General features: G+C 36.9%; 1 protein-coding gene across 1 annotated transcript; it reads right to left on the minus strand.

Moving 5' to 3' along the window:
• Nucleotides 1-610: 610 nt before the first annotated feature.
• On the minus strand, nt 611-27299 carry LOC104411666 (mucin-2-like; the record flags this gene model as incomplete). The annotated part of the gene is made up of 30 exons (XM_010022147.1): nt 27230-27299; nt 25309-25573; nt 22739-22853; nt 21957-22047; nt 21461-21570; nt 21011-21227; nt 20430-20555; nt 19674-19791; nt 19213-19351; nt 18502-18612; nt 17439-17508; nt 15905-16042; nt 15162-15326; nt 14501-14595; nt 13748-13878; nt 12838-13089; nt 11883-11935; nt 11496-11605; nt 10976-11127; nt 10366-10504; nt 9688-9798; nt 9197-9376; nt 7932-8171; nt 6647-6803; nt 6265-6393; nt 4156-4303; nt 3252-3295; nt 2488-2685; nt 2092-2121; nt 611-1105 (listed from the first exon to the last, which is right to left on the minus strand). Coding segments are annotated over exons 1-30 (4399 nt in total), but the record flags the coding sequence as incomplete, so codon positions are not given.
• Nucleotides 27300-27686: the final 387 nt, after the last annotated feature.

A 27686-nucleotide genomic window follows, 5' to 3' on the forward strand; every position in this document is an offset into this window, starting at 1 on the left:
CATTGTGGACAAGGTTCTTCCTATTATAGGTAGCGGGGACAGATAAAACACGTAAGGTAGAAAAGACACAAGTGGGTCATAATGTGCACTGAATCGAAATTATTTGTTAGGGATCTGCCACAAACTGTCATTCCACTCTTATTGCAGTAAATGCCTCTTTCTCTAGTCCTTCCATTCTGGCTGTAGAAGTAGAGTAATTTGAAATTAGTGCACAGACAGGTTCATGGTAATATTTTCCTAGCATTTCTGAATTAATAAGATGCACATTACATCATCATCCCTTTCTTTTTTCTAGACATGTTGCTGTAATTTGCTTCTCAGTAAGCAATATTACCTAATAATAGGTATGACTATGAGGACTAGTAAAGCTGTGTGAGGCTTTCTATCCCTGGCTTATTACTTGGAACAACTTGCTATCTCATGAAGTAAGAATTGAGAGGGGAAACTGTCGTCTGGGAAAGAAGTATGCACAGGAACATGTTCCAGTCTAATTGTCACGTAATTTCCCGGCTGTGCAATGGGAGCCTGATGAAGATTATTTGTTCTGAAGATGACAGCCCTTTATTTCTACTGTTCAAAGCAAGAGTAGAGAGTATTGGCTGCTAAATACCTGGAGAAGTTGGAGTTACTGGGGTGGTAACTGATGGTGTGAATTCGCTTCTGATTGTTGAGGTGGGTATGGATGTGGTGGTAATTGTTGTTGGCTGCCTGGCTGTAGTGGTGACAGGTACTGTTGTGCTGGCAGTTGAAGTTGCAGTTTGTGTTGGGCGCCGTGTACTTGTAGTCTCACAAGAAATTTCATGCTGCTCACAACAATTTACCCTGATTTCATAATTATAACAGAGTTGCCACATAGTTGGATCTTGCTCCTCATTTTTACAGATAAGTCCATATGTAACATTACACTCTACTTTCTGGCCAAGTTCCTCTAAGCTAACATGTGGATTATCTTTAGCCCTGCATTCAATATTTTCAGGAGCTTCACATATTTCGTTTCCATATTCATTTCTTATTGCATCGTAGGTTTCATAGTCACCACCATCCTCTTCAGGTTTGCTAACATCAAACCACTCAGTCCAATTACAGATTAAATCAAAGCATGGAGCTGCAAAACAAGGTAGAGATTCAGCACTGACCTTACAGACAACATTCTGTGAAGTTTAATTTTGTATTCTATTCTATAAAAGACTAGAGCAATCCATTGCAAGTTGTAATTTTTTAAAAAGAGAAAACATTTTTCTTTCTATAGAGAAAATGAGTTGTACAGTTGGTTCTTTATCACCAGGTTTTTCAATCGGAAGCTTCTTATCGAAATAAAACCACCAAGCAGAGGCCTTTGCAGGTCTTCTCTCTATACTTATTATATTCTTGCAATAAAAAAAAAAAATTTTGGTCGATACATGTTTTTCCTATAGTGGTGTCCTGGGTTCAGGTACAGCAGTCATTTTTTCTCCTTCTTAGTAGCTGGTGCAGTGCTGTGTTTTTGACTTTCAGCCTGGGAACAATGCTGATAACACCGATGTTTTTAGTTGTTGCTAAGTAATGTTTACTCTGACCAAGGACTTTCTCAGTCTCATGCTCTGCCAGGGAGGAGGGGAAGCCGGGAGGAAGCAGAGACAGGACACTTGACCCAAACTGGCCAAAGGGGTGTTCCATACCACAGCACATCACGCCCAGTATATAAACTGGGGAGAGTTATTCGGAAGGCTGCTCGGGTCAGGCTGGGTATTGGTCAGTGGGTGGTGAACGGTTGTGTCCTCTCCCCTTGTTATTCCTCTTATCATAATTATTGGTAGCAGTAGTGGTTTGTATTATACCTCAGTTACTGAACTGCTCTTATCTCAACCCGTGGGAGTTACATTCCTCCGATTCTCCTCCCCATCCCTCCAGGAGTGGGGGGAGGAACCTTCCTACCTCCCTCCCTTCCTTACTCCCTGGGGAAGGAAGCGGGGGGGGGGAGTGAGCAAGCGGCTACATGGTTCCAAGTTGCCGGCTGGGCTTGAACCATGATAGTGGCCATCTTTAATTTACTTTTAATTTAAATGTTCTTTTGACATTTTTTGACAATGTAGTTTTCTATTTAAAACTTACTTGTAGTTATTGGAGGGCTTGTAGTGGTAACTGAAATAAAAACAAAAAGAGTACATCATCTGCAAAGTTAGAAAAATTATAATAGTAGTTTTAAATATCCCAATTATATTTTTTTGCAGACACTACTGATACAACTTCTTCTATCCCAGTAGGGTTTTGAAATGTTAACATGTTTTTCAGAATTAGGAAGGCACAATATACATTTATAGTTACAATTTCTTCCATGAAAAGTAAATTAACTCAAAGTTTTAAAAATCTTAGTGTACAGTGATAAAAGTATTCTTAAGTATTGCTCTATCTGTGTCAGCTATAAGACCATATACTTGTACTTCTATCTTTAAATAATTTTCCTTAAAGAAAGTAATTTTTAGATGTACATCTCTGTTGAAGTTTTACCTGTAGTGGTTAGAGTACTGGTAGGAAAGGAGGTTGAAATGGTTGTAGGTGAAGTAGTTGTAGGACAAGGATAAGTACTTCCAACAACTATAGAACCATTTTCTGCACAAACATATGTTATACATATGTTGCCATCCTGTATTTGTGCCACAGTTTCACCCACTTCATAACTTGTTCCGTTGATGACACAAGGACACCCTGCAAGAAAGATCTTTACTGTACAATTGTTCTATTACTAGGTGAGAGACAAAGGCTCTTATTACTTATGGACAAGTAAGCATTTATGAGTCATGCATGCTCTTTTCAGTTCTATACCTGGAGCTTAGATCTAATACATGGCACTAATTTATTTTGACATTTAGAGGAATATTAAAACATACTAAATAAAGCCTTGCATAAAACATTTGGAAGAACAGTTACAAACCAGGTTTTAAAACGTTCTTCAAGAAATAACAAGTGCAATTTACCATCTCATACTTTTCTATAATAATGCATGTTTTGGGAGAGCAAACTTTTGTACTGAAATCCATTAGTTTGGATATGGGATATAGGGAGAAAGAATAAAGGGAAGTGAGAAAAAGGTTGAATAAGAAGTACTAACAGCAAGGTTCAACAAAAGTGCTGCCCAATTTTCTATGGCCACAACTTTCTGGCACTGGAAATAATTATTCCAAATCAATACTAAGTCTTTTGTAGCTACAGATATAGCAGTTCTATCCATTTTTTTTTTCCTTTAACTTGTAGAAAAATCAAATGTTATTTACCTGGGATTGGTGTACACTGTATGGATCCTGAGGGGCCACAGACACTAAAAGCAAAATTTTCAAATATTAACATATTGCACATGTTTAATGGCACCTGTTATCAGAGCCAAGAACACAGAATTGTAGAAATTTGTCACTTGGTCTTCATTCATCCTACTGGATATTTTTCTGGGTGTAATATTTTCCAATATTATGTATCATTATTTCATTTAAACTAAGTCATCAATTTCATTCTTTAAGTACATCTTAAAATTGTCATGAATCACTTTGTGTTGCAAGTTGCAATAGTACAATAATAGGAACTGCTTTTCAGGGCAGTGAACTTATAGCTACATAAGGGGTGTTTTGTGTGTCTATGGACACCATTTAGAGTCATAGATGTCATTGCTATCATTAGTAAGGTTCTAGGAATAAGCAGTTAAGACTCAACTATCTCTTTCAGGGCTAAAAAATTTCAGGTTACGGTGATTTTGAAATCCCAGTTTTAAGTGAGAATGCAAGGCAGAGTAGGCCCTCTCAACTAAGAGCAATGAGAATCAAAACGTTGTTATAGAGACACATCCACGTTTCACGCCATTAAATTTTTTGAGACACTTAAATATACTTAATACATTTGCTGACGCACCTATTATAATGACACTGTCAACTTGAAATATGGATTGTTATGGGTTTGGAAACTTATAAATGAAAAGTTTATTGTAATTGCCACATTTTTTGAACCTAAGTCTCAACTGGAATAAATGGCATTGATGCTAAGATTTGTATAGATAAATACTAGAATATTCCAGCTCTTCAGTTGAAGTTGCATCTCTATTTACTTGAAGCCCAGTTAAGTAAATGAGGGGCTCAGCATATATAAATTCTTTCCTAAAATACTGCAAAATTTCTGCAATTTTTTATTTACCATTTTGTGCAGTTCTCTTCTGTGGTTATTTCATGCCCAGGGGGAACATGAATTCCACCGATGTAACACCAACATTGATCTTCAGTCACACATTCCTTTGTCTCTTCATTATAAACAGGCTTGTCATTAGGGCATCTGGGATAGCAACCTGTTGATGACAAGTAGAACAGTATGCAGGATGAAGAAAAAGTATAAAGAGTTAACTCAATGATAGGATACCTTCTGAAGGTAAATGATTCTGAATAAAGCGCAGTGAAGAAAACAGAAAATTTCCAGTTCAACTTAAACCTTGGACAATAAGTCTTTCCAGAAGACTTAAATCAAACAATTCTCATTGATAATACTGTGATGAGGAGGATTAAATCAGAGTTTAGTCTTGAAAATTAGAGAAGTTGTTTTTTCCTAGTTTGAGATCTTGGAGAAAGCCCTAATTTATGTTAATTTCTATGGGCAGCTAGTAATTTTAAGACAAAGAAACACCACCATTTTCCTACAGATATTGAAATGTCATCACTGTATCAATAATAATTCAGTGAAAAATATGGAAGTGGATTCATTAACAAACAGGTTTTTCACTACATTATTGGAACACTAGTCCTTGTTTATGCAACTTCAATAAATCAGGTACCTCTACCCCAAACAGATAATTTATCTGCATTTTTGTGCACCTTTGCCCAGTGACCCAAACCCCAGCTGCAAGGAATTAATTGTATGTCAATTCTTATTGCATTTTTCATGTAAATACATTAAAAGAAATATTCTGTCCCATTTCTAAATAAACTTTTGTAAAATCCAATGCTTAATTACATGAAGTCTTCTTTATCATGGAATCATAGAATGGTTAGGGTTGGAAGGGACCTTAAAACTCATCTAGTTCCAACCCCCTGCCACAGGCAGGGACACCTTCCACTAGACCAGGTTGCTCAAAGCTCCATCCAACCTGGCCTTGAACACTGCCAGGGATGGGGCATCCACAATTTCTCGGGTCAACCTGTTCCAGTGTCTCAAATAGACTATAAATTTAATGACCATTTAATTAACGGATACTTAAAAGTTGCTTCACACTCTCAAACAGTACTAAAGATGCCCTAACAAAAGTAAACGTGCTCTATATTTCCACTGAAGATTAAAAAAAAACCAAGCAAACAAAAATTTTAGAAAGATAATTGGATATATAATGATCTGCCTGCTGACACTTTCCGAGTCTTTCTAATAATCTAAAATAATCTATTTCAAAACATGGAATTAACTTTAAAAAAAAAGAATGTTTTGGTTAGGTTCTTCAGGGTTGTTTTTTTGTTTGTTTGTTTATTTGTTTTGTTACCAGCAGTTCAAGGATTAAAATAACAAAGTAAAACTATGGGCATTTCTTTCCGATCCCTGAACTGCAGATAACTGCTTCCAGTCCAGGCCAAAAAGACTATGAGGCCAAAAACGTGGCTGTTTTCTCCAACTTCATCATGCCGTAAAATAGAAGATATTTGTGAAGTCATTCACATGATTGGATTATGGCAGTCCCCTAACATGAGATTCCTTTTTGCTTACCAAACACAAGGACTTTCACCTACTAATATATCTATAAATGAAATATACTAAATATGAAGGTAGCCCCTGGTAACCCTCTGACAACATAAATAACAGCATCAGTGTGTCTGATATTAAAGATATTTTCCTTTGTAAAGATAGGAGGATGATGTACATTAATAAAATCAAGATGGATCTGATTCATAAAGAATGATGAGGTTTAAAACCCCTAGCTACCAGTAAATTGCTTCTTTACCATGTAAAAGGTTTCGTTCTTTTGAAATGCCCTTATGATGGGATGCAAAATAACAATGGTGTAATAATCTTGCATATTTAAGGATATTATCCAAGCAGAGACCTAGTTTTATGGCTAACAGCAATGTAATAATCATCCACTGATGTTAATAAATAACAAATTACATTATAGGAAACATTTATATAAGACTGGAGATAAATTCTATGTAACAGATATAGAAATATTTTATCAAGCTGACTTGTCAAACTGAGGGACTATTCCATAATCATCGCATAGTACCTGGCAAAGTTATATGAAATAAAATACAAAAATGGTGAAGAATTTATTACCTTCCAGGTATGGTACTGAAAAGTTGGTGCTGACATTATTAATTATCCTGCAGGTCACGACATTACTGCCACAAGGCTCATAGTGCCAATCACACTCATTACGAGGGTTGTAGTAGTCACAAAATATAGCTGATGAGAAAAAAAAAGAGAAGATGAATAAAAATGTTGTTGCCAGAATGCAGCTCTGATCAGATCTTTAAAGGTACAACCTAAATGAATCTACATGTTAAGCCAGCAAAATTTCTCTTGAGGCATAGGACCTGGACTTTCTACTATTATACTTAAACACCGGGTACATCAAAATTTGATACGATTAATGATTTATTTGATAGGATTCTTGACAGCAGCCAGAAAGCTATAGTTGTGTTTTACTGTTACTCACGGCATATATCAGGAGTTCTCCAGAAAACACAGGCCTGGTGCTTGGTACATTCTTGAGCATATGCAGCAACTGCAGAACAGAAGCACTCACAGTCTCCACCACTGTCACAAGAGCAGGCATCATGAACACAAGCTTCATAGAAAGGAATTGGGTCCACCTGGTGGGGAAAGAAATGATGCCCCAGATCATCTCCACATTAGTTTTCAAACTAGTAAGCTTGAAAGGTCTCTTGAGATACGGGAATTGACCTGAGCAGAAATGAGACCGTTTCTAAAAATTACCAAATCGCAAACGAATATTACAGGCTTTTGGATAATAATTCGGATAACTTAATACCTTCAAAATTTGTTATGACTGAAAAAAATGAGTCTTTGTCTGTGCCCACAGTTTTTAACAGAGTTACATTTTACTGCTCTCAAAACCAAGCTTGTTTAATGCCAATGAAGTCTAACCTTCCAGCAAGCTTTGCCAACCAAGTGGCGAGCAATAGCAGAAAGACATGTCAGCAAAACATTTATACTTTTTTGTTTGGGACTGCAAGAGGAGAAACTTAGTCTGAATTTTAGCTGCTGAAGGAATCAACATAGAAACACATATTAAGTGAATGAAATTAATAATTCTTTGTGACTTTTCCACTGTGAGTTAAGAAGAAACTGTTGTTAATATTACCATACTTAGGAAAGAGACAAGAAGTAGAGAGGAGTGATTCCTGTGCACTGTAGTCTGAAACTGTTGGCCTGACACGGCATATGATAATTTGAGGCACATTACTGTGGCAAAGCTAGTAAATGACTAAACTGTGCAATGTCAGTGGTTTCCATCCTGGATCCCTTCTGTCGGTTGAATATTACAAGCAGCAATGGTCTCTTCAACAGCCACCTTTCATGCATAGTATGCTGCTTCTGTCAGAAGAGGGGTCTGATGATCACAAGGCCTTTCAGAAATTACAGTACGCTAGTCTCTCAAGAAGAGATAGTGTAACTGCAGTACACACAGACCTATTCGGGCTAGATTTATGAAGCTAGCTTGCACAGCAGTAGCTGTCAAACTGGGGGGATGAATATGGGCTTGTACAGCCAGGGGTGGTGCCACTACTGATGCAGTCACATTGCCACAGACACTATAACTACTTTGACTAAGGCTAGGTAAAATATGTTGACACCTGTAGCTGTACTGGAGATTTAAGGTCACTATTTAGCCACTTCATTCATTTTTGACAGTATCTCTGCTTCTGCAGTAACAGAAATGCACCATGCTGTCCAATCACTTACTGCCCTCTACAGACCTTGGAGTGACAAATTTTAAAGACTTCACTCTGGATGATGCTGCATTCTTTCTCTGCCCAGGACTTCCGGTGCGGTTTTACATCACAGGGCTTTATCTCTTCTGTAACATCTGGGCACATAGAAGACTGTTTCCAGGAATTCCCAAACTTCAGAGCACTAGTGTCCTGCAGCCCACTCCTTGTTGTAAAGTCATTGTTAGACTTGTCATCAAAGTTGCCGCACAGACCACACACTTTGCCCTGGAAAAAAAAATTAACATATCCACAGCTTTTAAATATATCACAGAAGTGAGAAACAGACTCTAGTAAAGTAAAACATTGACATTAAAAAGGACAACTGCCTCTCCATATAAATAGCATTTTAATCTTTACTTTCAAATAATTTTAACAGAAATTAAACCTTTATTTGTCTGTGTACTCAGCAAACTATTCAGTTGCCACGTCTTCCCTACTTGAATCCAACTACATCTAGTGTATTTCCATGTCACTGTGGCATCCCTTCATCCAACTTATGACACTGAAGACTGTGTAAACCTCTTTCATCTGAGACAAATTAATTTATTGTCCATTTTTCTCAAATTATTATCACTCAGCTATATTAATATAAGCCTACGGGAGTTTTATTCTGCTCAAAACTGTTTTTATTAAAAACTTATAATATAATGAGCACCACTTAATCCAGGGGGGGAAAAAAATGACAGGGACTCATTTTTCTTGAGGAAGAATTCAGCAGCTTACCCACAACAGTGAATTTTTGGTAGTGCTATTTAAGGTACATCAGCCCCCTTAAGGAACAGCTTGTTTATACAACCCCACACCTCCTTATTCAGCACAATGAATTTAGTAGTTTATAACTCAGCATGCTGATATTCAGAATTCAGAACCATCTCCAGACATTGCACAGGGAGTCTGGTTTTAATTCAGTGCTGAGATTCTATGCAGGTTTCCAAGTGGATGTACAGTCAGTTTGCATTCCCTAAATTACTTTGGAGGTTTAGTTCTTAACATTTACAAACTCAGAATGCCTTAGAAGTTTAGCTTTATTGCAATCACATGCTATGCATCCTCTGCAATGCATCGTGATGGACAGTAAGGAACTCCAGTAGCACCTCTGCAAGCTGTGATAGTAATATTGCAAGCTAATAATCAAAGTGCAGAGGATATAGGAATCAAACATGGAGTCAGAATAGAACAACATTTATGTTTCCTTATCTCATTGATCTATTCATACTACTACTTCAGAAAAAATACTGATGGGTCCTAACTTTGTAATCAGGGGTCAGCTTGATGAAAACAGTAGTCTTCTTATCCCAGATAAGCATCACACCATTGCTAGCCTCAATAACAAGGTAGAGGCCTGCTGTCCTGTTCCAATAATGTACATCATCACCAATATCTCGCTGAATTTCTTTATAATCTTTGTTCTCCAATTTCAGTTCAGTTTTCTGAAAGATAGAAAAGAGAAGTATTATAACATTAACTTTTATGATGAAAAAAATTACATGCTCATAACAATACAAGTCATTCTGAAACCAATAGCTCAAAGTCTAGAATGACTTTCTGAGATGACAGGAAGTAGCGTAGCAATTTTGTTTGACAGAGGTTTTAGTACATGAGAATCTACACTTTTACAGATAAATTTGATAGGGTCTCTAAACTTTGCTTGTTATAGCTGCTTTTAGGGAAGTGGCTTTGGAGCAGTACTTTTACTTTGTTAATACTTGAATACTGATACTCACCAAGCATCATTACTCACCCCCAGAAACATTTTAATAGCCTTTGAGCAGGTGACTCCTGTAGTTCCGCAAGGGACATTCTCTGTGATGATACTGAATGAGCCGCTGGAATTTCTATCACCACAAAAGTCCTATTGAAAAAGTTAAAAACAAGCATAAGAAGATTAGGTAGAATACTAAATTTTTAGTTCAATCTCATACTAATTAGAATCATTTAAATCTCGACAATGAATAAATTGTTACTGCTGCTTCATATGTGAAATCCTACATACATATATTTTTACAGATGCACAAATATATACACACACACCACTGCATACATATATATATTTCAGAGACTCATGTGTGGCAAAACCTGGGAAAGAAGTGGGACAATAAAACAAAATGAGGAATATATCCTTAAATAAAAATATCTGTGTTTCATAAACTTAGAATTTTGATTTATTCAACAACTGATAATGAGCTGTTAGAGCTCACTATAAAATAGTCATCTTACATAATACAATTCGTGACTGCTGTATTAGAAAAAGCCCACACTCTCACAGCTTGATGGCACCGAAAATACAGAGTTTATCTTCGCAGAATGTGTAAACACCTCAGGAAGAGTGATGGCAGGCAATAAGGAATGACAAAACCAAGAAGGAAAGTATATCTTCAAGGCACTCAGATGCCATTTCAGCCCCCCTGATGAGCACTACCTGAGTAGCCACATATTCACAGCTTCCATCAAAGTCATAGAATTTTCCATCAAAAGTGATATAATGGCCACTTCCATATATCATACAAGTCCCATAGCACACATCTTCAGTGCAGCTCCAAACCCCTTTTTGGCAGGTGCTAGAAGAGAAGAGTTGAATTTTCAGATGTCACCAAAAGTATGTTGTTTGGGGATCTACAGAATAAACCAAATCATCAGCCACCTGATACAACATGACAATGCGCACAATACCAATTTCAGTGATACAGAGGGTCTTAAGTTTCAACTTCAATAGTTTAGCATGGTTTTAAGCCTGTAACATGATTTTTAACTCTGGCTAGCTACGTTTTTCAGATCTTCTAATTTTTCAGCACTCATTATTCAAAAAATGAGTGCACTTTCCTAATAAAAGATGCCTCCTGAAAACAGAGGTAGCTATTACCCCAACATTTTCAGCACAACATGTATTTCCTCAGATAGCAAACAGTATGCCTGAAAATAAAGATTTATACCTGCAGATATTGCAGCCACTGTAGTACATAAGCCTACACATGGGTATTAATTTATTGCATAGAATATATTCTAGAAGACAGTACAAAATCATAACTTACCAGGTGTTGCAGTCCACTGTTACCTGCTCTCCAGGAGAATACCACTGGTTGTTATGAATGCATGGGCAGTCCTTCTCCTCAACACAGCCTCCTTTCCCATCATCAAATAGTCCTTCAGGACACACACAGCCTGAGATACACTCTGCCTGGAACTAAGAAATGGGAGCAAAAATTGTTAATTTATGAAAAAGCACTACATTTTCATTCCAGTTCTTCATAAGCACTCCGGAAAAAACAGCATTTATAACAAAACAGCCTAATATTGATAGGTTTTATAAGGTTTTTCTTTCTAGATTTCTAATGTTTTTCTTTTCTTTTTTCATGAAGACACAGTAAAAAGAAAAAGGGAAGGGAAATCATGAAATTGCCAACTGAATAATGTTATTTAGGATAAAACAAAGGAAAATTTAACCGAAGAGGAATCAGCTGTTAGTTACAACTGCATTTTTTGTGTTGCACCGTGTCATTTAAAGAATACAGAATAAAGGAAACATGACATAGAGAAAAACTGAATACATACATGATCAGTTTGAGGAGTGTGACAGCTAAGTTGTACAGGTGTTTGTGAAGTCCAGCTTGGAGATGCATTGCAGTCAAAGTAAGTCTTGTTAGAAGAACATTCTGTTACACCTGAAAGGTATGTTGCTGGTTTGGATGAATCCAGAAAAGGCAAAAGAAATGCGTGTGAAAGGTGGTAGTTACTGAGACAGAAATCTCAGGGTATGGCTATTCTTATGAAAAAAAGAGGCTCGGTGAAGATGGAAAAAAGTGAAAACGTCTAATTTTTTCACATAAAGATAAAAAGCAAAAGTACAAAACAATTAAGTGGAGAATTCAATGGAAAGTGTAGGTTTCGGTTTCGAGGTTGAGTTATGGTTTTTATTTTAGTTTTTAGAATGTCACTTACTTTGCGTTCTTATTGTCACTGAAGTACACTGGACCTTTGCATTTCGGCAAACACTGGAAAAGCGAAGTAAGTAGAAATTAAAAAAAAAAAAACGTAAGCTCAGTGTCTTCAATTTAAAGCTAAGAATTTATTCATACAAATTTGAGAGTATTTATTAGTATTTACCCTGCATAATTTCTAGGGATATTTCAAGGTGAACTTTATTGAAGTGTACTCATGAATTTTCACTAGGAGAAAAAGCGCAGCAAGATTTTAGGCATAATGCACAGGAAGGTTATGTTTTAAGGAATGACAGCTATTCTATTAATCCTTAATATTGAGCTTCTTGATGGTTCAGGAAACAGACAATAATGAAATGGATAATAATGATAATTTAGATCAAAGCCTTCGTTTGGATAAACAATGCATTTTCATGCCTATTCAACTCATATGTTGCAAATTTGTTGGCCTGTATGCTTCATCTGGTGGATGAGAAGAATTTCACAGTTTGCACTGATGATTCACTCAGCAAACAGTTGTCAGTTAATGATAAAAAATACCAGCATTGTTAAAGTTCCTTTCAAAAGCCTATGCTACAGTAAATACGTATCAAGGGGACCTTCCTTTAATGGAAAACACAAGCAATCTGACCCTGACAGAAAACAGCAACATAAAATTATAGCCAGCCTTTTATCTTCCTTTTACCCCTCTGCTCAACAAAGGCTTATTGACAGTGTAGGTTCAGAGTATTGTTTATCTATGAAGGCCAGTACTTTGACCTCCAAACAAAGCTGCATTTCTCAATTATTAATAAATTGCATTGCAACAGGATGATGCTTTGCTCAGCATGAAGATGTTGTGAAATGCATTACAAGTATTTGTTAAAGCACCACAAGAAGCTAAGGAGCTTACATGTAATAAGCAAATTTTGAAAGGGCTTTTATCCCCACAAAAAAGAAGCCACAATAAAGCATACCAGCGTTCTCCATCTTTTGTGACATATTCCCCTGGTTCCAGGTATGATCCCTTGTAATAACATGGGCACTTGGAGATGGGCACACAGGTATCCTGGTTATCCAAGTATGTATTATATGGACAGCCACAGCCATCCACAGGAGCAAAGTCTTGCAAGCAATGCTTTTCACCATCAGCAAGGGAACGACAGGTTTGCTGGCACATTGTAAGGTTGTAAAGGAAGATTTGATTCCCTGGGCAGGCAGACACTTCACTAGCTGGAGGGAAAATAAACAAACTGATAAATAAGGGATGCAGGGTGGACAATTTAACCATGACATTTCCATTTGGTTTCTTTGGCTGTGCAGCATGTAAAGGTAAAAATACTCCCTGAGATTTAAGTACAAAAATATCCTAAGTCACAAGTAACAGTAGCCTAACTTTTTTCACCTGTTGAAGACTTCCTTTTGAATGCTACTAATAGTTTCTACTTTCATACCCATATTTATTCCACAGACTGATAATCAGAAATAGAGCACAATGTAATAAACTCCTAGTCTCAACAATACTGTACTTCTGATAAAAAGGAAGCACAATGATAAACAAAGACACTGATAAGCAAAGACAATGTAAAAGCCATGATGGATGTGATTCCATTAGTCAAAGACAGAAAGAGCATTATTATTTAAATGGAGGAAAGAAGGTGAAAGTAAAAAACATTGTTTGCTATTTTTAAACATGTCATGAACAAATGACAACTAAAACATACAACATGAATTAGTAAATCTTATAAGCATTGTCTCTTTTAAGTCCATTAGACATTTCTAAAATACTCCAAATCCCTTAACATTGCAATCATTGACAACGAAATTCAGAGAGAACCGACTTATTCCTCATGCTAAATAGTTCCACGTGGATTACAGTTCCACTACTTACTGCAGACACTTTGTCTCCAGCCTCCCAGTACGACCCCTTTGAAAGCACAGGCTCTCGAGTAGGAGGACAGGGCAGCACACAAGCAGTCTTCACTGTCTTCACAGAGGCAGGTGTCATATTTACATTTCTGAAAAAAGAGCAAAAGGGTCTTTTTTCTGATGTTTTTATTAATTCCTACGCTCAGAGAGCTATGGAAGGAATGGACAAAGACCAGGGACTGAAAGTGCTGCAAAGACGTAAGAATTCTTTTTTGCTCAGGTAGGCCATATTTACTGCTCAACAGTGATGAGCATGGGGGAACAAAATCATGTAATTTTGGCACGAAAAGAAATTTGATGTTACATTGTAACCAATACAGGAAACGTAGTAAATATTTACTTTTTTCTTTTCCCCTAACTTGTTAGCAATTGATGTGTAAGGGTAGACTTAAACTTTCTGTGCATCCCTGCAAACTCTTGAATCTTCTTTCCAAATCAAATATCCAGTCTAATAAAAATGTACATTAAATACAAAACATAAGAAAACAGAAGAACAAATTCATCTTTTTCTTCAGCAGCACCTGGCAAGAATCTCATCATAGAAGACAGTTCCAATGCAGGCTATGCTGCCTCAGTCAATCACTGCAAAAACTTCACCAGTTCTTATGGGCAACCTACTCAGTAATGTCGCAAACATCTGAACAACAATAAATGTCTATTGTCATCCATCTGAAATAAGGCAGTACTAAAAAGAGTGCAAGATTACAATACCTTATAGTATTCTGACGGATCAATGATTAAGTGACATCTTGCAAAGGGACCCTCTGAGTTTTTCAGCAAAGAACACCAATGCTCAGCATAATTTGCTGCAGAAAAAGAGAAAAAACAAATTATATCATTATATTCATTACATTCACTTATCTTCCTTGTGCCATGTCTAGTTACGTTGTCACATAAATACAGTGCAATGATACAAATGAGAGAACTGCATGCACTTTGGGGAGAAGAGAAACTACATGCAATCACTGTACATGTATTTCTGTTCTCAGGTTCAATTATCTAGCGGTAGACACACAGACATAAAATCAAACATCATATTTTTCTGCTGCAAGTTGTCTACATGGAATTGTGACAGCCTTTCCTATTCAGGGATCACAAAGCTAAATTAAACACAGGGCTAAACAGTACTAGGAGATACAAGCTGCCTTTGCAGAGAATACAAATTAATGACCTTGTTTCTCTGTCTTCCAGCTCAGGATTCCTCTGCAATCACCCCCTAAATTTTCACTTCAGGGATCGTATGTATACATACTTGCAGAAATTAATTATTAATTTTACAGTCCTCTAAAAAAAACCATCAGTGCCACACTACAACTCTTACATGCCTGTTGCAGTAATACACAGCAACTATCTGACTTACTAATGTGCTTACCACTTTCAATGCTGAGACTGCAGGGGTCTTCCAGCTTTTCTGCCTGGTCTGTACAGGTGGATTGAGCTTTCCATGTGTTAGCAAAGGCAGATCCTGTAGCTTCTACCAGCCCACTGGTTGTTTTAAAGTCATCACCTTCCATTCCATTAAAGTTTCCACAAAGACCTATTGAAAAAGATGGTAAAAAAATTACGTAATCATTACTCATTCTCATTCAAAGGTCAAAGGGAAAGGAACTATTCATCACAAACATTAGAATCAGAAGTTCATACAGCTGATTATTCCACTCATATTAATGCATACTATAAGTAGTGAAGATTTAGGAGCCTTATTTTAAATCTTTATCTCTTGAGAAGAATAGTTTTCATGAAGGTATCTCTGCCTCCGAAGACCACCACCCTCACCCTATCCTGTATTTTTTATGCTTTCTGATGATATTAAAACCACAAAATACACCAAAAGCCTGGTTTTCCAGATTGTTGAAAAAGAAACTGAATACAAAGTAAGAAATATTCTAGGAAACAGTCATGTACTGGCAGTGGAGTGATAGGTGACTTCAATATGAAATAATAAAAATGCATTTATAGGTTGCTTGAAACAATTCTCTTCCAATACTTTGGCTTCTGCTTTCATCTTCCTACTCTTGAATCAGTGAATAGCATGAATTATTACTCATGTACGAATACATGATTCTTAAGCTGTGGAACAGCATGGCTTTGCTTCCCATTTGGCTGGACACTTACCTTGAGGTTTTCCTTGAACTGATTGATCCACAGTTGCAAACAGTTGCATGACTGGAAGCAACTGGATTTGCAGCTGAAGCCCAAAAGAAGTTTGTACAACAAGGTAGTAGGAAGATGGCTTGAATACTGAGAAGCTGGCTGAAAACACAAAATATGAAGTGTGCAGTAAACACAGGATGCCAAAAGAAACACTTCTTATTAGATTCTAAGTTATAACCTGCCATGAAAACTCTGAAATGAGGACCAAAGTAATAATTTTTTTCCTCTAAAAATTGCTGGCCAACTGCATACAGTGCTCATCCCCACTAACTTCACATTGGCAAACTCACTAAATGTAAATTTGACTCCTGCATCCAGATCATTTATAAAAACACTAAAGAACACTAGCCCTAAAACTGAGCCCTGGGGAGCCTCACTGGTGACTGTCTGCCAGCCTGTTGTAACCTCATTTACTATAACTCTTTGAGTACAACCCGTCAGCCAGTTGTTCACCCAACCTATTATGGACTTGTCTAGCTGTCTGCTGGACATTTTGTACAGAAGGGTAGTCTGAGAGACAGTATCAAAAGCTTTCCTGAAGTAAAAAAATCCCAGTATCTACTGGCTAACCAATTTCTTATAGCAAATCATTACAGTATGCTCTATTTATCCATATAATTGTCTTATTAGATGGTCTATTTTATTGCCTAGAGCACTTTAATTTCTCTAAATTTTCAGCTACACACTGTAATTGTTTTTGCACAAATACTCATGAATGTATCACCCCATGAATACTTCTCCTTTCAGATGAAGAATTACTTTCTTTCATCTGCAGAGAGGCCAGTAAATAAGAAGCAACACATGCCATATCAATGTGCTGCCTGCACATATCTAAAAAAGAGTGGTAAGAGTTCTTCATTCCTTTCAACAGCTAGTCCCAGAGGTCACAGCTGCTGATAATGACCTTCCACCAGAAGTTACGCTCCTACATTAGGTGATCTGAGTCAGCCTCTGAAAATGTCTGCCTAAATTTGCTGCTTATATTAAAAGACATTGGTGTGTCAACTGAGCTGAGAAGATGAGAGGGTGCTACACAGTATCTCCTTCTTTCCTGCTCTAGTTGACCAGAAAATACAGCAGTTACCTTCTGCCAGCCTTTCTTCCCAAAAGTAGAGAAAAACAAAAAAGCATGGGGAAGAAGCAGAATGGTGTAGACATGTCTGAGCCTCACCATGACTGAGCCAGGACATGCCCACACCATGTAGCCAGACTTGGCTTTAAATTTAAGCCATGATAATTCCTCTTTCCCAAACTACATGTCGAAGTATATTCAAGATGTATGAAAAAAGTGAAGAGACATTTTTTTCAATCATATACAGAGTCAGTCTGCCCATAAAATTCTCAGTGATGACTATTAAATCACATTCATCCCCAAGTTGTTCCAAAATCTGAGAAAATTTCATATGACTGTTTTCCACTTTTGCATCTGAAAAAATACACCTGCACATGAGAAGTGAGGTGTACGACATATGACACACAAGACTATGCCCCTTACCTGACACATGAGGCACATTCACAGTCATCTCATTCATTAACACACTGCCATCTGATCTGAAAACCACCACCTGCATAATAACAGATAGACTCAATAAAGTTCCAGTACTGAGAGGAAAAGGAACTAAAAAACAAACTAATAGGGGAGACATTCTGCACATTTAGACTCTGGCTAGAACTTAAAATCTATGGAATGAAGAATCTGTCTCCAAATCGAATGTGGCAGCAGACCTGTAGGATACAAGTAAGATTTTGTCTTGCTATTCAGTGTTTCACTTACACCCGCCTACAACAATTTATAGCAGTAATGAAATGCAAATCTCGTTTATATTGGCCACTTTGTTTTCAGCAAGAAAAGGCCTTCAAGATCTATAGCAAATATCAAATCTATATAAAAGCTTGTGCCATAGCTTCAGTGTAATGATTTAGTACGATACTGGCATGATAAGAAAGCAGTTTGTTATACTTCCTCATAAACAAGAGTCTGCACATACAGAAACATGAAATGATGGGTTTCTGATTTGGTTTGTTTTCGTTCTAGTTATGCAGGAAAGGACATAGAACACCAAAAACATGGAAGGAAAATTATGTGTACATGTATGTAAAATTAGGTATAAATATAATCTAGATATTCCCATAACAAAACAGAACACTAAAATGAATGGAAATATAAGCATTTAAGAAGATTGGATTGTATCCATATTCAAAGATGGGATCCCTTCTGAAAAAGACACAATTAGATCTATGAAATTGTATCTTAATAAAGTAAAATGCTGTGTCGAGAGGAAGAATGGCACTCTTACTTCCAGCCAGCCTTGAATACAGTAAGAATAATCATATAGCACAGAGAAGGAAAAAGGGAAATGTCATCTTATTTGAATCTCATTTTTTGTTCAGTTTAGGTCTATTTTGAGCTGTCAAGGCAGAAGCCTGAGTCGTTTTTCAGCCTATCTGAGGTGCCTTATCTATCCACAACAGTAACTCCAGAAGAATTAGTTATTGCTGTACAGTAAGGAAAATATGCTAATTTTCAACATATCTAGCAGAACCCAAAGAACACTTACATTTTTTTTGTCATCTACTAGCAGCACAACAGTCTTCAAACAGGTCTGCCTGCCTGTGGAGCCACAGGGAGCCAGCTCTGCCAGGAGAGCATGACTGTCATTTACAGAACCCTACAATCATTGAGAAATAAATATCCATTAGTCAAATCAAAGATTTCACAAGATTATTTCCAAAACAAAGACTAAAATCATCAGTTACAATTACAATTACTATAGAACTTAGCTATTAAGACCACCATTTCAGCACTAGTTCTGGAAGCTGAACTGCCTATGGTTTCTAGTTCAAGATCCTTGTCATTCTCTAGAAGAACAGGCCCAGCTCCTTTCCCTAGCTGACTTTGACACTCAGACTCATGAACAGTTATTACCAATCTGGCTGAAAGCATCTAATCCTGAGAACTTCCAATTTTTGTAGTCTACCTATCTCTGCAGCCAGAGTGATCCTTCGATTTCTTATACATGAAGGACTCCGCTGGATAATAACAGCATACATAGTCTACTACCTGACTTTGTTAACAACCCATTGCAGTAAGCACCCAACTCCTCCACAAGGCTATTACAGCCATCCTAAATTTTCCAATACAGTTTTTAGCATTTCTGCTTCCCTCATCCCATAAAAATGGAATAAAACAACAATTCACACCTGTTACATATCAGCGCATAGACATTTGTATTTACTCTGAAAGAGAAAAGTCCTACAGTGCACAGTACCTTAGACAACACATAATAACAGTCTCCATGGAAGGTGTATTTCTTCCCATCAAAAGTGGTAATATGGGATCCTCCTTCCACTGAACATGTGCCTGGACAGGGTAAATCTTTGCATGTCCATCTGCCTGAATTACAGGTGCTATAAACAGACAAATAATTTAAAAATGCTTGTAGGTATTACAGGAGCTAAGAGCACTGAAAGCGTCTGTATACCTAGCAAACAGCAAGACAGCTACAAGTGTTTTAAAAAAGTATGTTTGACCATTTCCTTAAGATTTCTCCTCTGCCATATGCCATAGATGCAGGAAAATTTTTGGAAGAGTTGGTTATATAAACATGAAACATAAACACTAAGTTCAGAATGTTTTCAGTAAGCCTCCTATGACTAACTGGAAGATTGAAAAACACAGACCCGTTTACAATCAAGCAAAGAAAGGTGTATAAACAACTGTGATCCTTACCATTCTTCACATTCATTGGTAATGCTTTCTCCAGGTGAATACTTATTTCCATGGAGTGTGCAGTGGCACTGGCTAACAAGTATGCATCCTTTTTCAGTAATATCATCATACACAGTTCCTGTAAAGCACAACAGTAAACTATTCCAGCTCTTTCTGAAAGAAGTGATTTCCACAGAGGAGAAACTCTCAGAGGAGGCATGCTCTCAACATAACACAGAAAACAAAGGCTGAAATTAACAAAACTGAAGAATACTGTTTCTGCTTTTTATAAGACATATGGAAAGCACTTTTATCCAGCTTTGAAAACCTAAGTCTACCTGTTTATGTAACTACACACAGACAAAAAGGTTAATGTAAGTATACAAGAAAAATCTCAGTTACAGATTTTCCTAAGGTTGACAGTAAGTCTGAGATTTTCATTCACTGTCCCTCATTATCAGTCTCTGGGCAAATGATATACATTGTATCAGAATTATTGAACATAAAAAACATGATTTTCTATGTATTAGCAGAAGTTCATTTGTTGAGATGTAAAAAGCAGATTTATTACCTGTATATGATTTAACAATAAAATCATTGATTAATCAGTAATGACCTTGTTTAAAAACCTTATAATAATGTTCCTCTAGGGGGGAAATAACGAATAGTAGTACTAATTTTTAAGATATAATTTGACTACGTTTGCTATTTAAGCTATGACCTCTTTTGCCAGAGCTCCTGGTTTTGTCCATATAAAATAGCTAGAATAACACTTGCCTTCAGGACAGAAACAACCATCCATGTAGTGTTCCTCACAAAGACTACTGATCTCCAAATGTGAGCAAGTATCCATGCAGGGTGAGCTGCTTTCTCTGTAGATCATGGTATCAGGACAGGTTTTAGCTGAAAGAATGAGAAAGACACCACCAGTTATTTCAGTATAAAGTTTATCATTCCTCAGAAACCACAGATCATATACCCTACTCCTTCAAGTCAGCGGTGTCCCAAGCCAGACTCCAATTGGCAAAGCATGTTTCTGAACTGCTTCCCCTGTTTTTTATATTTTCTTCTTTTGGTTTTGAATAGATCAAATTATCCCTGTCACCTGCAGCATCAGACCTCACAGGTTTTCAATGGAAACAGAATTTCTACTTGCTAAAAATGATTTCTTAATAAAGGGCAATAGAAGAAGGAAAGAGCAAGAACATAGTATGAAGTTTATTGCACTACTGGCATGAAATTTGTAATGTATGGCTTAATTACACATAATATATGTAGAGAAAGAATGAATTTAAATGTGAATTTAAAAGTGCTATATCCATGAAATATTTTTTTGTAAAATTCATATAGCTGCTTACTGCAAAAGTTCTGTGTCCTCCATTCACCCGGCCGGCCACCTACATGTGAACACTGGCGAGAATACTCAGAGATGGTGCTGCAGAGGCAGAAGGAGTCTTCACTTCCATTACATGCACATTTGTCCTGCATGCAAGCTTGGATGTACATTTCCAAATTGAGACGTAACCGACAATCCGCAAATGCAGAGGCAGTCAGCAGCCTCTCACATTCATCACGCTAAGAAAGAAGAATATTTCAGAGATTTGTAAGCACCTGAGCTTCTAGACACCTCCTGACTTGTCATAAAAACTGTTGTCTTCCAAACAGCAATAGTTATTCAAGAAAGGAAGAAGAAACCATTTTTCCTGGAAGGTACTAAGTCTTCTCAGCTCCTCACACACTAACTCCCTCTAGCACAAAGATGTCTCCATGTGCCCATGCAAGTGAAGTTCACCGCTAGGAATACTCACATGCCCATTACAGCTTGGAAGAGCCTGAGTTTCATCAGGATCCTCACATTTGGCATTGGGTTTGTTGATCTTCTGTAAATTCCCATACGTAATTGAATTGTAGCTTTCATCTATGAGAAAAATTTACAAAGATGACTTGCTGAGCCCCAGAAATTGACAGCAAGGAGCATCTGATTCCTGGGACTCTACTGATCAAAGAAAACAGTTATTGTGGTATCAAATGAGCCTGTCAGACACAGGCCTAGCTCTGAATTTTGTCTATTATGTCTAAGTGTGCTTAAAAATTTAAAGTTGTAAAGAAGGCCAGTAGAGAAAAGAGCAAGATGATTTATTTGGAATAAAATAACCTTAGACCAGGAATGCAGCACTAGAACATAATATTTATTCTGGGGCAAAAAAGTCTCTCAGGTAAAATTTGCTCTTCTGTGATGCTCTTGTGCACAATTCTTATCCGACTGTCTTCTGTGATAACTGTCACTATGGTAGGATGACTCACCTCCATTGATAAATTCATTGTAGATCGGAACTCCATTGTAATCCCCACAGAGACCACATGTATGGTTATTAAATTTGCTATCCAGCTCCACCTAGGTAATGGAAAGAAAAAGGAAAATCATTAAAGAATTATCTGGTGCATGAAGACATTCCAAAACAAATATTTTTACTTGAAAGATAAGTTACTAAATGACAGAAGTGATGGTGAACCCCAAATTCTTAGTAGCAAATGAATTTGTAACATAGTTAATAAACAAACACACAGATGCAATAAGTAATACAGTAAACAGAAGGAAGAGACTGAAGATTCTATATTTCAATTATGGCAGTAGTGATACAGATGAAAAGGAAAGTATTCTTGAAATCACAGGACTACTGTTTTGGTTTATTTTTTCCTCCTTTTTTTAAATTTCCTACTGGGATAAAATTTAAGTCTTGTTGTCAATTAGGAAAGCAGATGGTGGCAGTCATTCAAAAGATAAATGAAGGAAAACACAGATTGGATTATGTGGGTGCTATAGCAAAAACATTAGTTATTTCTCAGAACACTCCCTCTCTCTTTCTTGCGACCAGTAAGAAAATCTGCATGCCATACTTCCACCTCTATCACATTGCAAAGAAGGGAACTTTTACGTTTTTAAAATAAGGTACTATGAGTGTCAGTTGGGTGAGTCAGCCTAACGCTCTAGCTCTGTTCAGTTTGTGAGATTCAACTTCTGATCAGCATACAGTAGTCTGTTAAACCCAGGAAATGCCAGTAAAAAAGATGTGGTTCATACATACCATCAATGCATCTTCTTGATTCCATATCAGAATCAGGCCTAATTTGGCATAAACCTTGGTGTAAATGTCATTGCTCTCAATAAGCACACCAGAGCTGTAGTAAGGTGTCTTCACACTAGGAAGAAAATCAGAGGCTTTGCATTAGTACAGAAACATAAGAGATAACATGATGGTCTGTAATAAGCAAAAAACCCTAATGAATAGAGAAACCAGTCCCTATCTACCTGAATTTAGCTGCACAGGATGTCTTGTTTTAATGAGGCATAAAATCCTCTCTCTCTGGCACTTTATATAACTTATCGCCTTTAAAAGGCAAAGCAATTTCAGAGACAAAGCCAAAGATTCTTTAAGAAAAAAAACCAAAATGTCAGATGTCTTCAATTTAATCAAAGGAAAATCCATCCTCATTGTGCTATTAACAGAGGATATTCAAACACTCATTCACTCATTAATAATTTACTTCAACAAAAGAAGTAAAAACATAAATGGAAGCTTTTCTTTACCAAAAGATTTGACAACCATTTCAGAGAGAATGAACATTCCTTGCAAGGATCTTCCTCCTCAAAATAGTTTAAAAAGCACAGGCAGATACAGGGGCTGCCAACAAAAATTTGAAAAGAAAAGAGTGTGTAAAGAGGAATTTAATAGTTGCAGTAGTTAGTTAACTAGTTTTCAGTTAAAAGGACCAAGCTCGTTAATGGTGAAAGCAAGATGTGTTAATGTGACAGAAAACATTTTGAAGAAGGGTGAGCATAGATGGTTTTGTATAACAAAGAATCAGTTCACCAGATCTCTCTCCTGTTCTTGTACGTCTGTCTTACAGTGCACCATGTAACAAGTTACACTGTTGATTTTAATTCAGCGATAAAGGTATTGTGTCAAGCAGCCTCATCCTATAAAATCTAGAGAACTAGATTCTGTTCAAACAGAAGTAAACTGGAATCCAGTAAAAATAACCATTAAATTTCTATAGATTTGCCAATATAATTGTTACCAGGATTCATGTCTATGCACATTCGCCTCTTCACTCATCTCTTGACTGGAAGAATTTTTATCTCCTGATTTCCAGTCACTGGGATTTTTCTAACTTTTTACCTCAAGCATTTTTAATGTGGCCAAATGACTTACACATCTAAATGTCAGGTAGAAATTCAGAAGCCATTATTTCTATCTTTAGCTGCATTGTTCATCCCCTGGACAATGAGGCATTAAGAGATCATGTTTTTGGAGAGGGATTATAAAACACTGGGCAGCTTTTCACCTTTCAGCTATCACAGCATGGAATATTTCTCTTTTTTTCTAATACTAGGATGTTCAATCAATCAGTGGATCAGGTACCAAAAGGCAAATCAATAAATTTTTCTGCTTTGCAGTTTTCCATTCAGTAGCATGAAATGCTGTTTTACATGACACTGGATCACATGTCATTTGAAAAGCAATATGTAAAATTAAGTTCTATAAAAAACTAAATCCTGTTCAACCTGTTCAGAAGGGATCTATTGTTTTATGAAAACTACCTAAGACAAAAAGATGCTTGGTTTAAGAAAAACAAATTTTAAAGGATTTCTAAATCTGTTTTTCAATGGAGTTCTTTTTAAGACTTGAGTACACAATAAAGGGCTTCTTCAACTTGGGACAAGAATGCATTTCTTATAGCTTAATGTCTTTTTATTTATGTATCTGGCATGATCCTTAGAAAACTGAATGTTACTTCCTATCTTTGAACAGATTTTCATTGCAGTGGCTTCTAAACTTAGGAGCAAAAGCTGAATTCTGGGCAAAGCCCAGACAATAGAGTGGATATTTTTTTAATTACACTAAGTCATACCAACCCAGTTTCTTCCATCTTCAGAACTATGTCTTAACCTATGAGTTGCTTCACTTGTTTCAGTGTGTATATATACGCAGACTGAAATGATAGGCTAAAGATAGGAAAGGCTAGGTTAAGACACTACTTGGCAGCAAGTAATGGTGTCAGTCTAGTTCTTTATGTGACCATGTTACAGGAGAAGAAAAATACTAGAGCTCACTGTGAGGAAGTATATATTGCTATATACAAATCAGTGTAAATTTTGGTCTGCATAATATCTGCTATAATCCCTTAAGGAATGACTATTGGACCTTAAAAAAATATTTATGAAGATCAGAAAAAATGATCTGCCACAGAATAAGAGAAAAAAGACCCTAGAGAAATGCATCTTAATTTTTGAGGATCTGCTAGACCATCTGGTAAGGTAAACTCAAGGTGATGCCATAAAACAAATGAAACTATGTCATTTTGTGCCTGGATCATGAGCTGCATTGTTTCCTGCACAACCAGAAGAACAATTCACTCAAATCTCTTCCTGACATGCATTTAAATCATCCCTTATGCCAGTGTAGAAATGATAAGTAATACTAAAGCCCCTCCCCAAAGCAATTTTTATGCTGGATTTCAAGGTTTTTTTTCTGTACAAGGAAATGTTTGTAGTAGTTTCCTTAACAGTATACAAACAGCTGTGTAAACAATCAATCCTGCTTCAACTTCCCAGCACATTCATTGGAAATACTATTGTACTAAAGGAACTTACATCTGCCCATCCACCACAACCAGTTTTGGTCTTAGGTACACTGTAAAGTCCATGATTGTTAGCAGAATATACTGGATCTCAGGGTGGTTATTGCTGTTCAGAGCACGCTGAATGTGGACAGAGAACTCCTTGTAAGACTCTCGGCAGTCAGAAGCAAAATTATACTCGCAAATGCCAGGGTACTGGTAGATGTCTCCATCAAAAGTTTTGAAATGGTTGTTTCCCCAAGTGCTGCAGACATAGTGACCATGGTTTCTTGTCCTGCCTGTTAGGTGATGAAAAAGAAATAGGCATGAGAACAGTGAAATGAGTGAGCTAGCATCAAAAAAAGGTAAGTAAGTGTTGCAATTTACAGTAGAAAGCACTTGAAATTACATGCACAGTGATTCCAGAGATCTCAAACCTAATCAAGTATCTGCCTATTAAGCAGAAGAGATGGGAATCTTTAATGGAAATTAAGACATTAACAAATACTTCTGATAGCCAGGTATATCTCATAATCCTCACTGAGGTGAAGAAACTTGTCTGCATGAGGTGGGGAAACTTAACCCTGTGACCACTAACAAGCTGGTACATCAGTGCAAAGGAGCTGTTTTACCAAACACATGAATTTCTTCTGAGTCATGGTATTATTTTTAGTGAAATTTAATATTTCTAAGAGCTATTTTCTTCCCTGATACAACATGCACTAGAAAGAAAGCAAAGATAGGAAACCAAGGAACTACCACTCCTACTCTGGAAGGCAAATAGCTTAAATGTTATGAAAGGACTTGTACGCAGCAGGAGTTTTTAAAGAATTCTTTCTTTTCCTAACAGAGTAGTGATTTCTATTACTACTGAATAGAAATTCTTCGTAAGATAGGTCAGAAAATAACCATGGTAGGAGACCAAAAAAGAAAAAATTTGCAATAGCAAAAGATGAAGGTGATTACGATATTTGTTCCTTTCCCAGCCATCTGTACCAACAAATAATACAAATGAACACAGTATCTGACAAGTCTCAAGATGCTGTAGATTAGGGGTGAATGTAAAGGCTGAGCATACTTGAGAAGCTTGCCAAGGCACTAAAAGCACACATACCACTCACCTTCACAAGATTTTCTTGCAGTGTTTAGTTTGAGAAAGCAAAAATACCAAGGGGATCTCTAAGTTATTGTACTTTAATGGCATCAATCACACCAGATATATCCAGCCAAGCTGGTATGCTTCTCTCCCCACAATGAAGGCTATAAAGAGGTTCTCCCAGAACTCACAGCTGGGACACAAAATGTAAGATAATGCTTTCCTCCCATTGCTGAATTCAAGATACAGCAAGCAAGACCAATACCTCAAACTTGATCATGGTTCAAAATTCATTACCTATTCCTCCAAAAGCAGCTTTCAGTATGAGAGCTCCATTTCAACACTTGACAACAGAGTTGATAACAGAGTAAATTAGAGAATTTACAGGATTATTAATGTCCTGAATGACAAAATCATCTTTGTCCAATGTTTTGAAGAAATTACTTATGTCATTCCAAACTAATGGAAGGCACCCTCGTCCACTTTCTTCACTGATGTAACAACAAATCTCCGAAACTCCCATAGTTGCTTTCTGCCAAGTAAACTCAGTCATTCCTAGGAAAGTCTCAACACATTGAAAGAAAAGTAACACTGAAAATATTTTCCAAGCACAAGAAACTAGAGATTAATGCAGTAGATAGACGTACTAATCTCTCCAAAGAGAGTAGTATCTACTTATGCTGGCTGAGCCACATAGCCTCAGTATCTGAAAGTTTAAGAAATTTGAGGAACCTTAAAACTCCAATGTATTATTTAAATGTGCTGCCTCCTTCTACCTCTGCAGTGGTATTTTAATTCTCTCCCTCTTTTCCAGGAGGCAGTCTGCTACCGCTACTGCTACTTTATTTCTAGAGCTTACCTTTTCTTATTTCATTTGCATAGGAAAGAGCCAGCCAGAGCATAAAAAGGCTGGCAACTCTTAGCACCATGGTGGCTAAGGTGGGTGAACTGGGAACTCCACTGAAACCTTTTCTTTATATTATATCCACTGATGTAACTGAATCTATCACAGGGGAGGAGATACAATGGGAGGCGGAAAGAGGAGGGGTAAAAAAATAGGCATGATATTTACAGAAGATAAGAGGTAAACAGACAGGTATTTTTCACCATAAATGAAGGAATTCAGTATACAGGAAATGGTACAATATTGATTCAGTAATCATGCAAATTTTTATTGCTCTGTTTCATCTACAGGATGCTATGCTTCAAATGCTCAGGCCAAATTTAACCTCACTAACTCCTATAACAAATAGTAAATTCTGGAGTGGCTGAACAAAGAAATTCCTTGAAGGAAGTTTAGGATGAGATACCCTCAG

This window comes from Nestor notabilis, unplaced genomic scaffold (assembly GCF_000696875.1).
Source record: "Nestor notabilis isolate BGI_N333 unplaced genomic scaffold, ASM69687v1 scaffold29619, whole genome shotgun sequence".
In the NCBI taxonomy this organism is placed as follows: Eukaryota; Metazoa; Chordata; class Aves; order Psittaciformes; family Psittacidae; genus Nestor; species Nestor notabilis.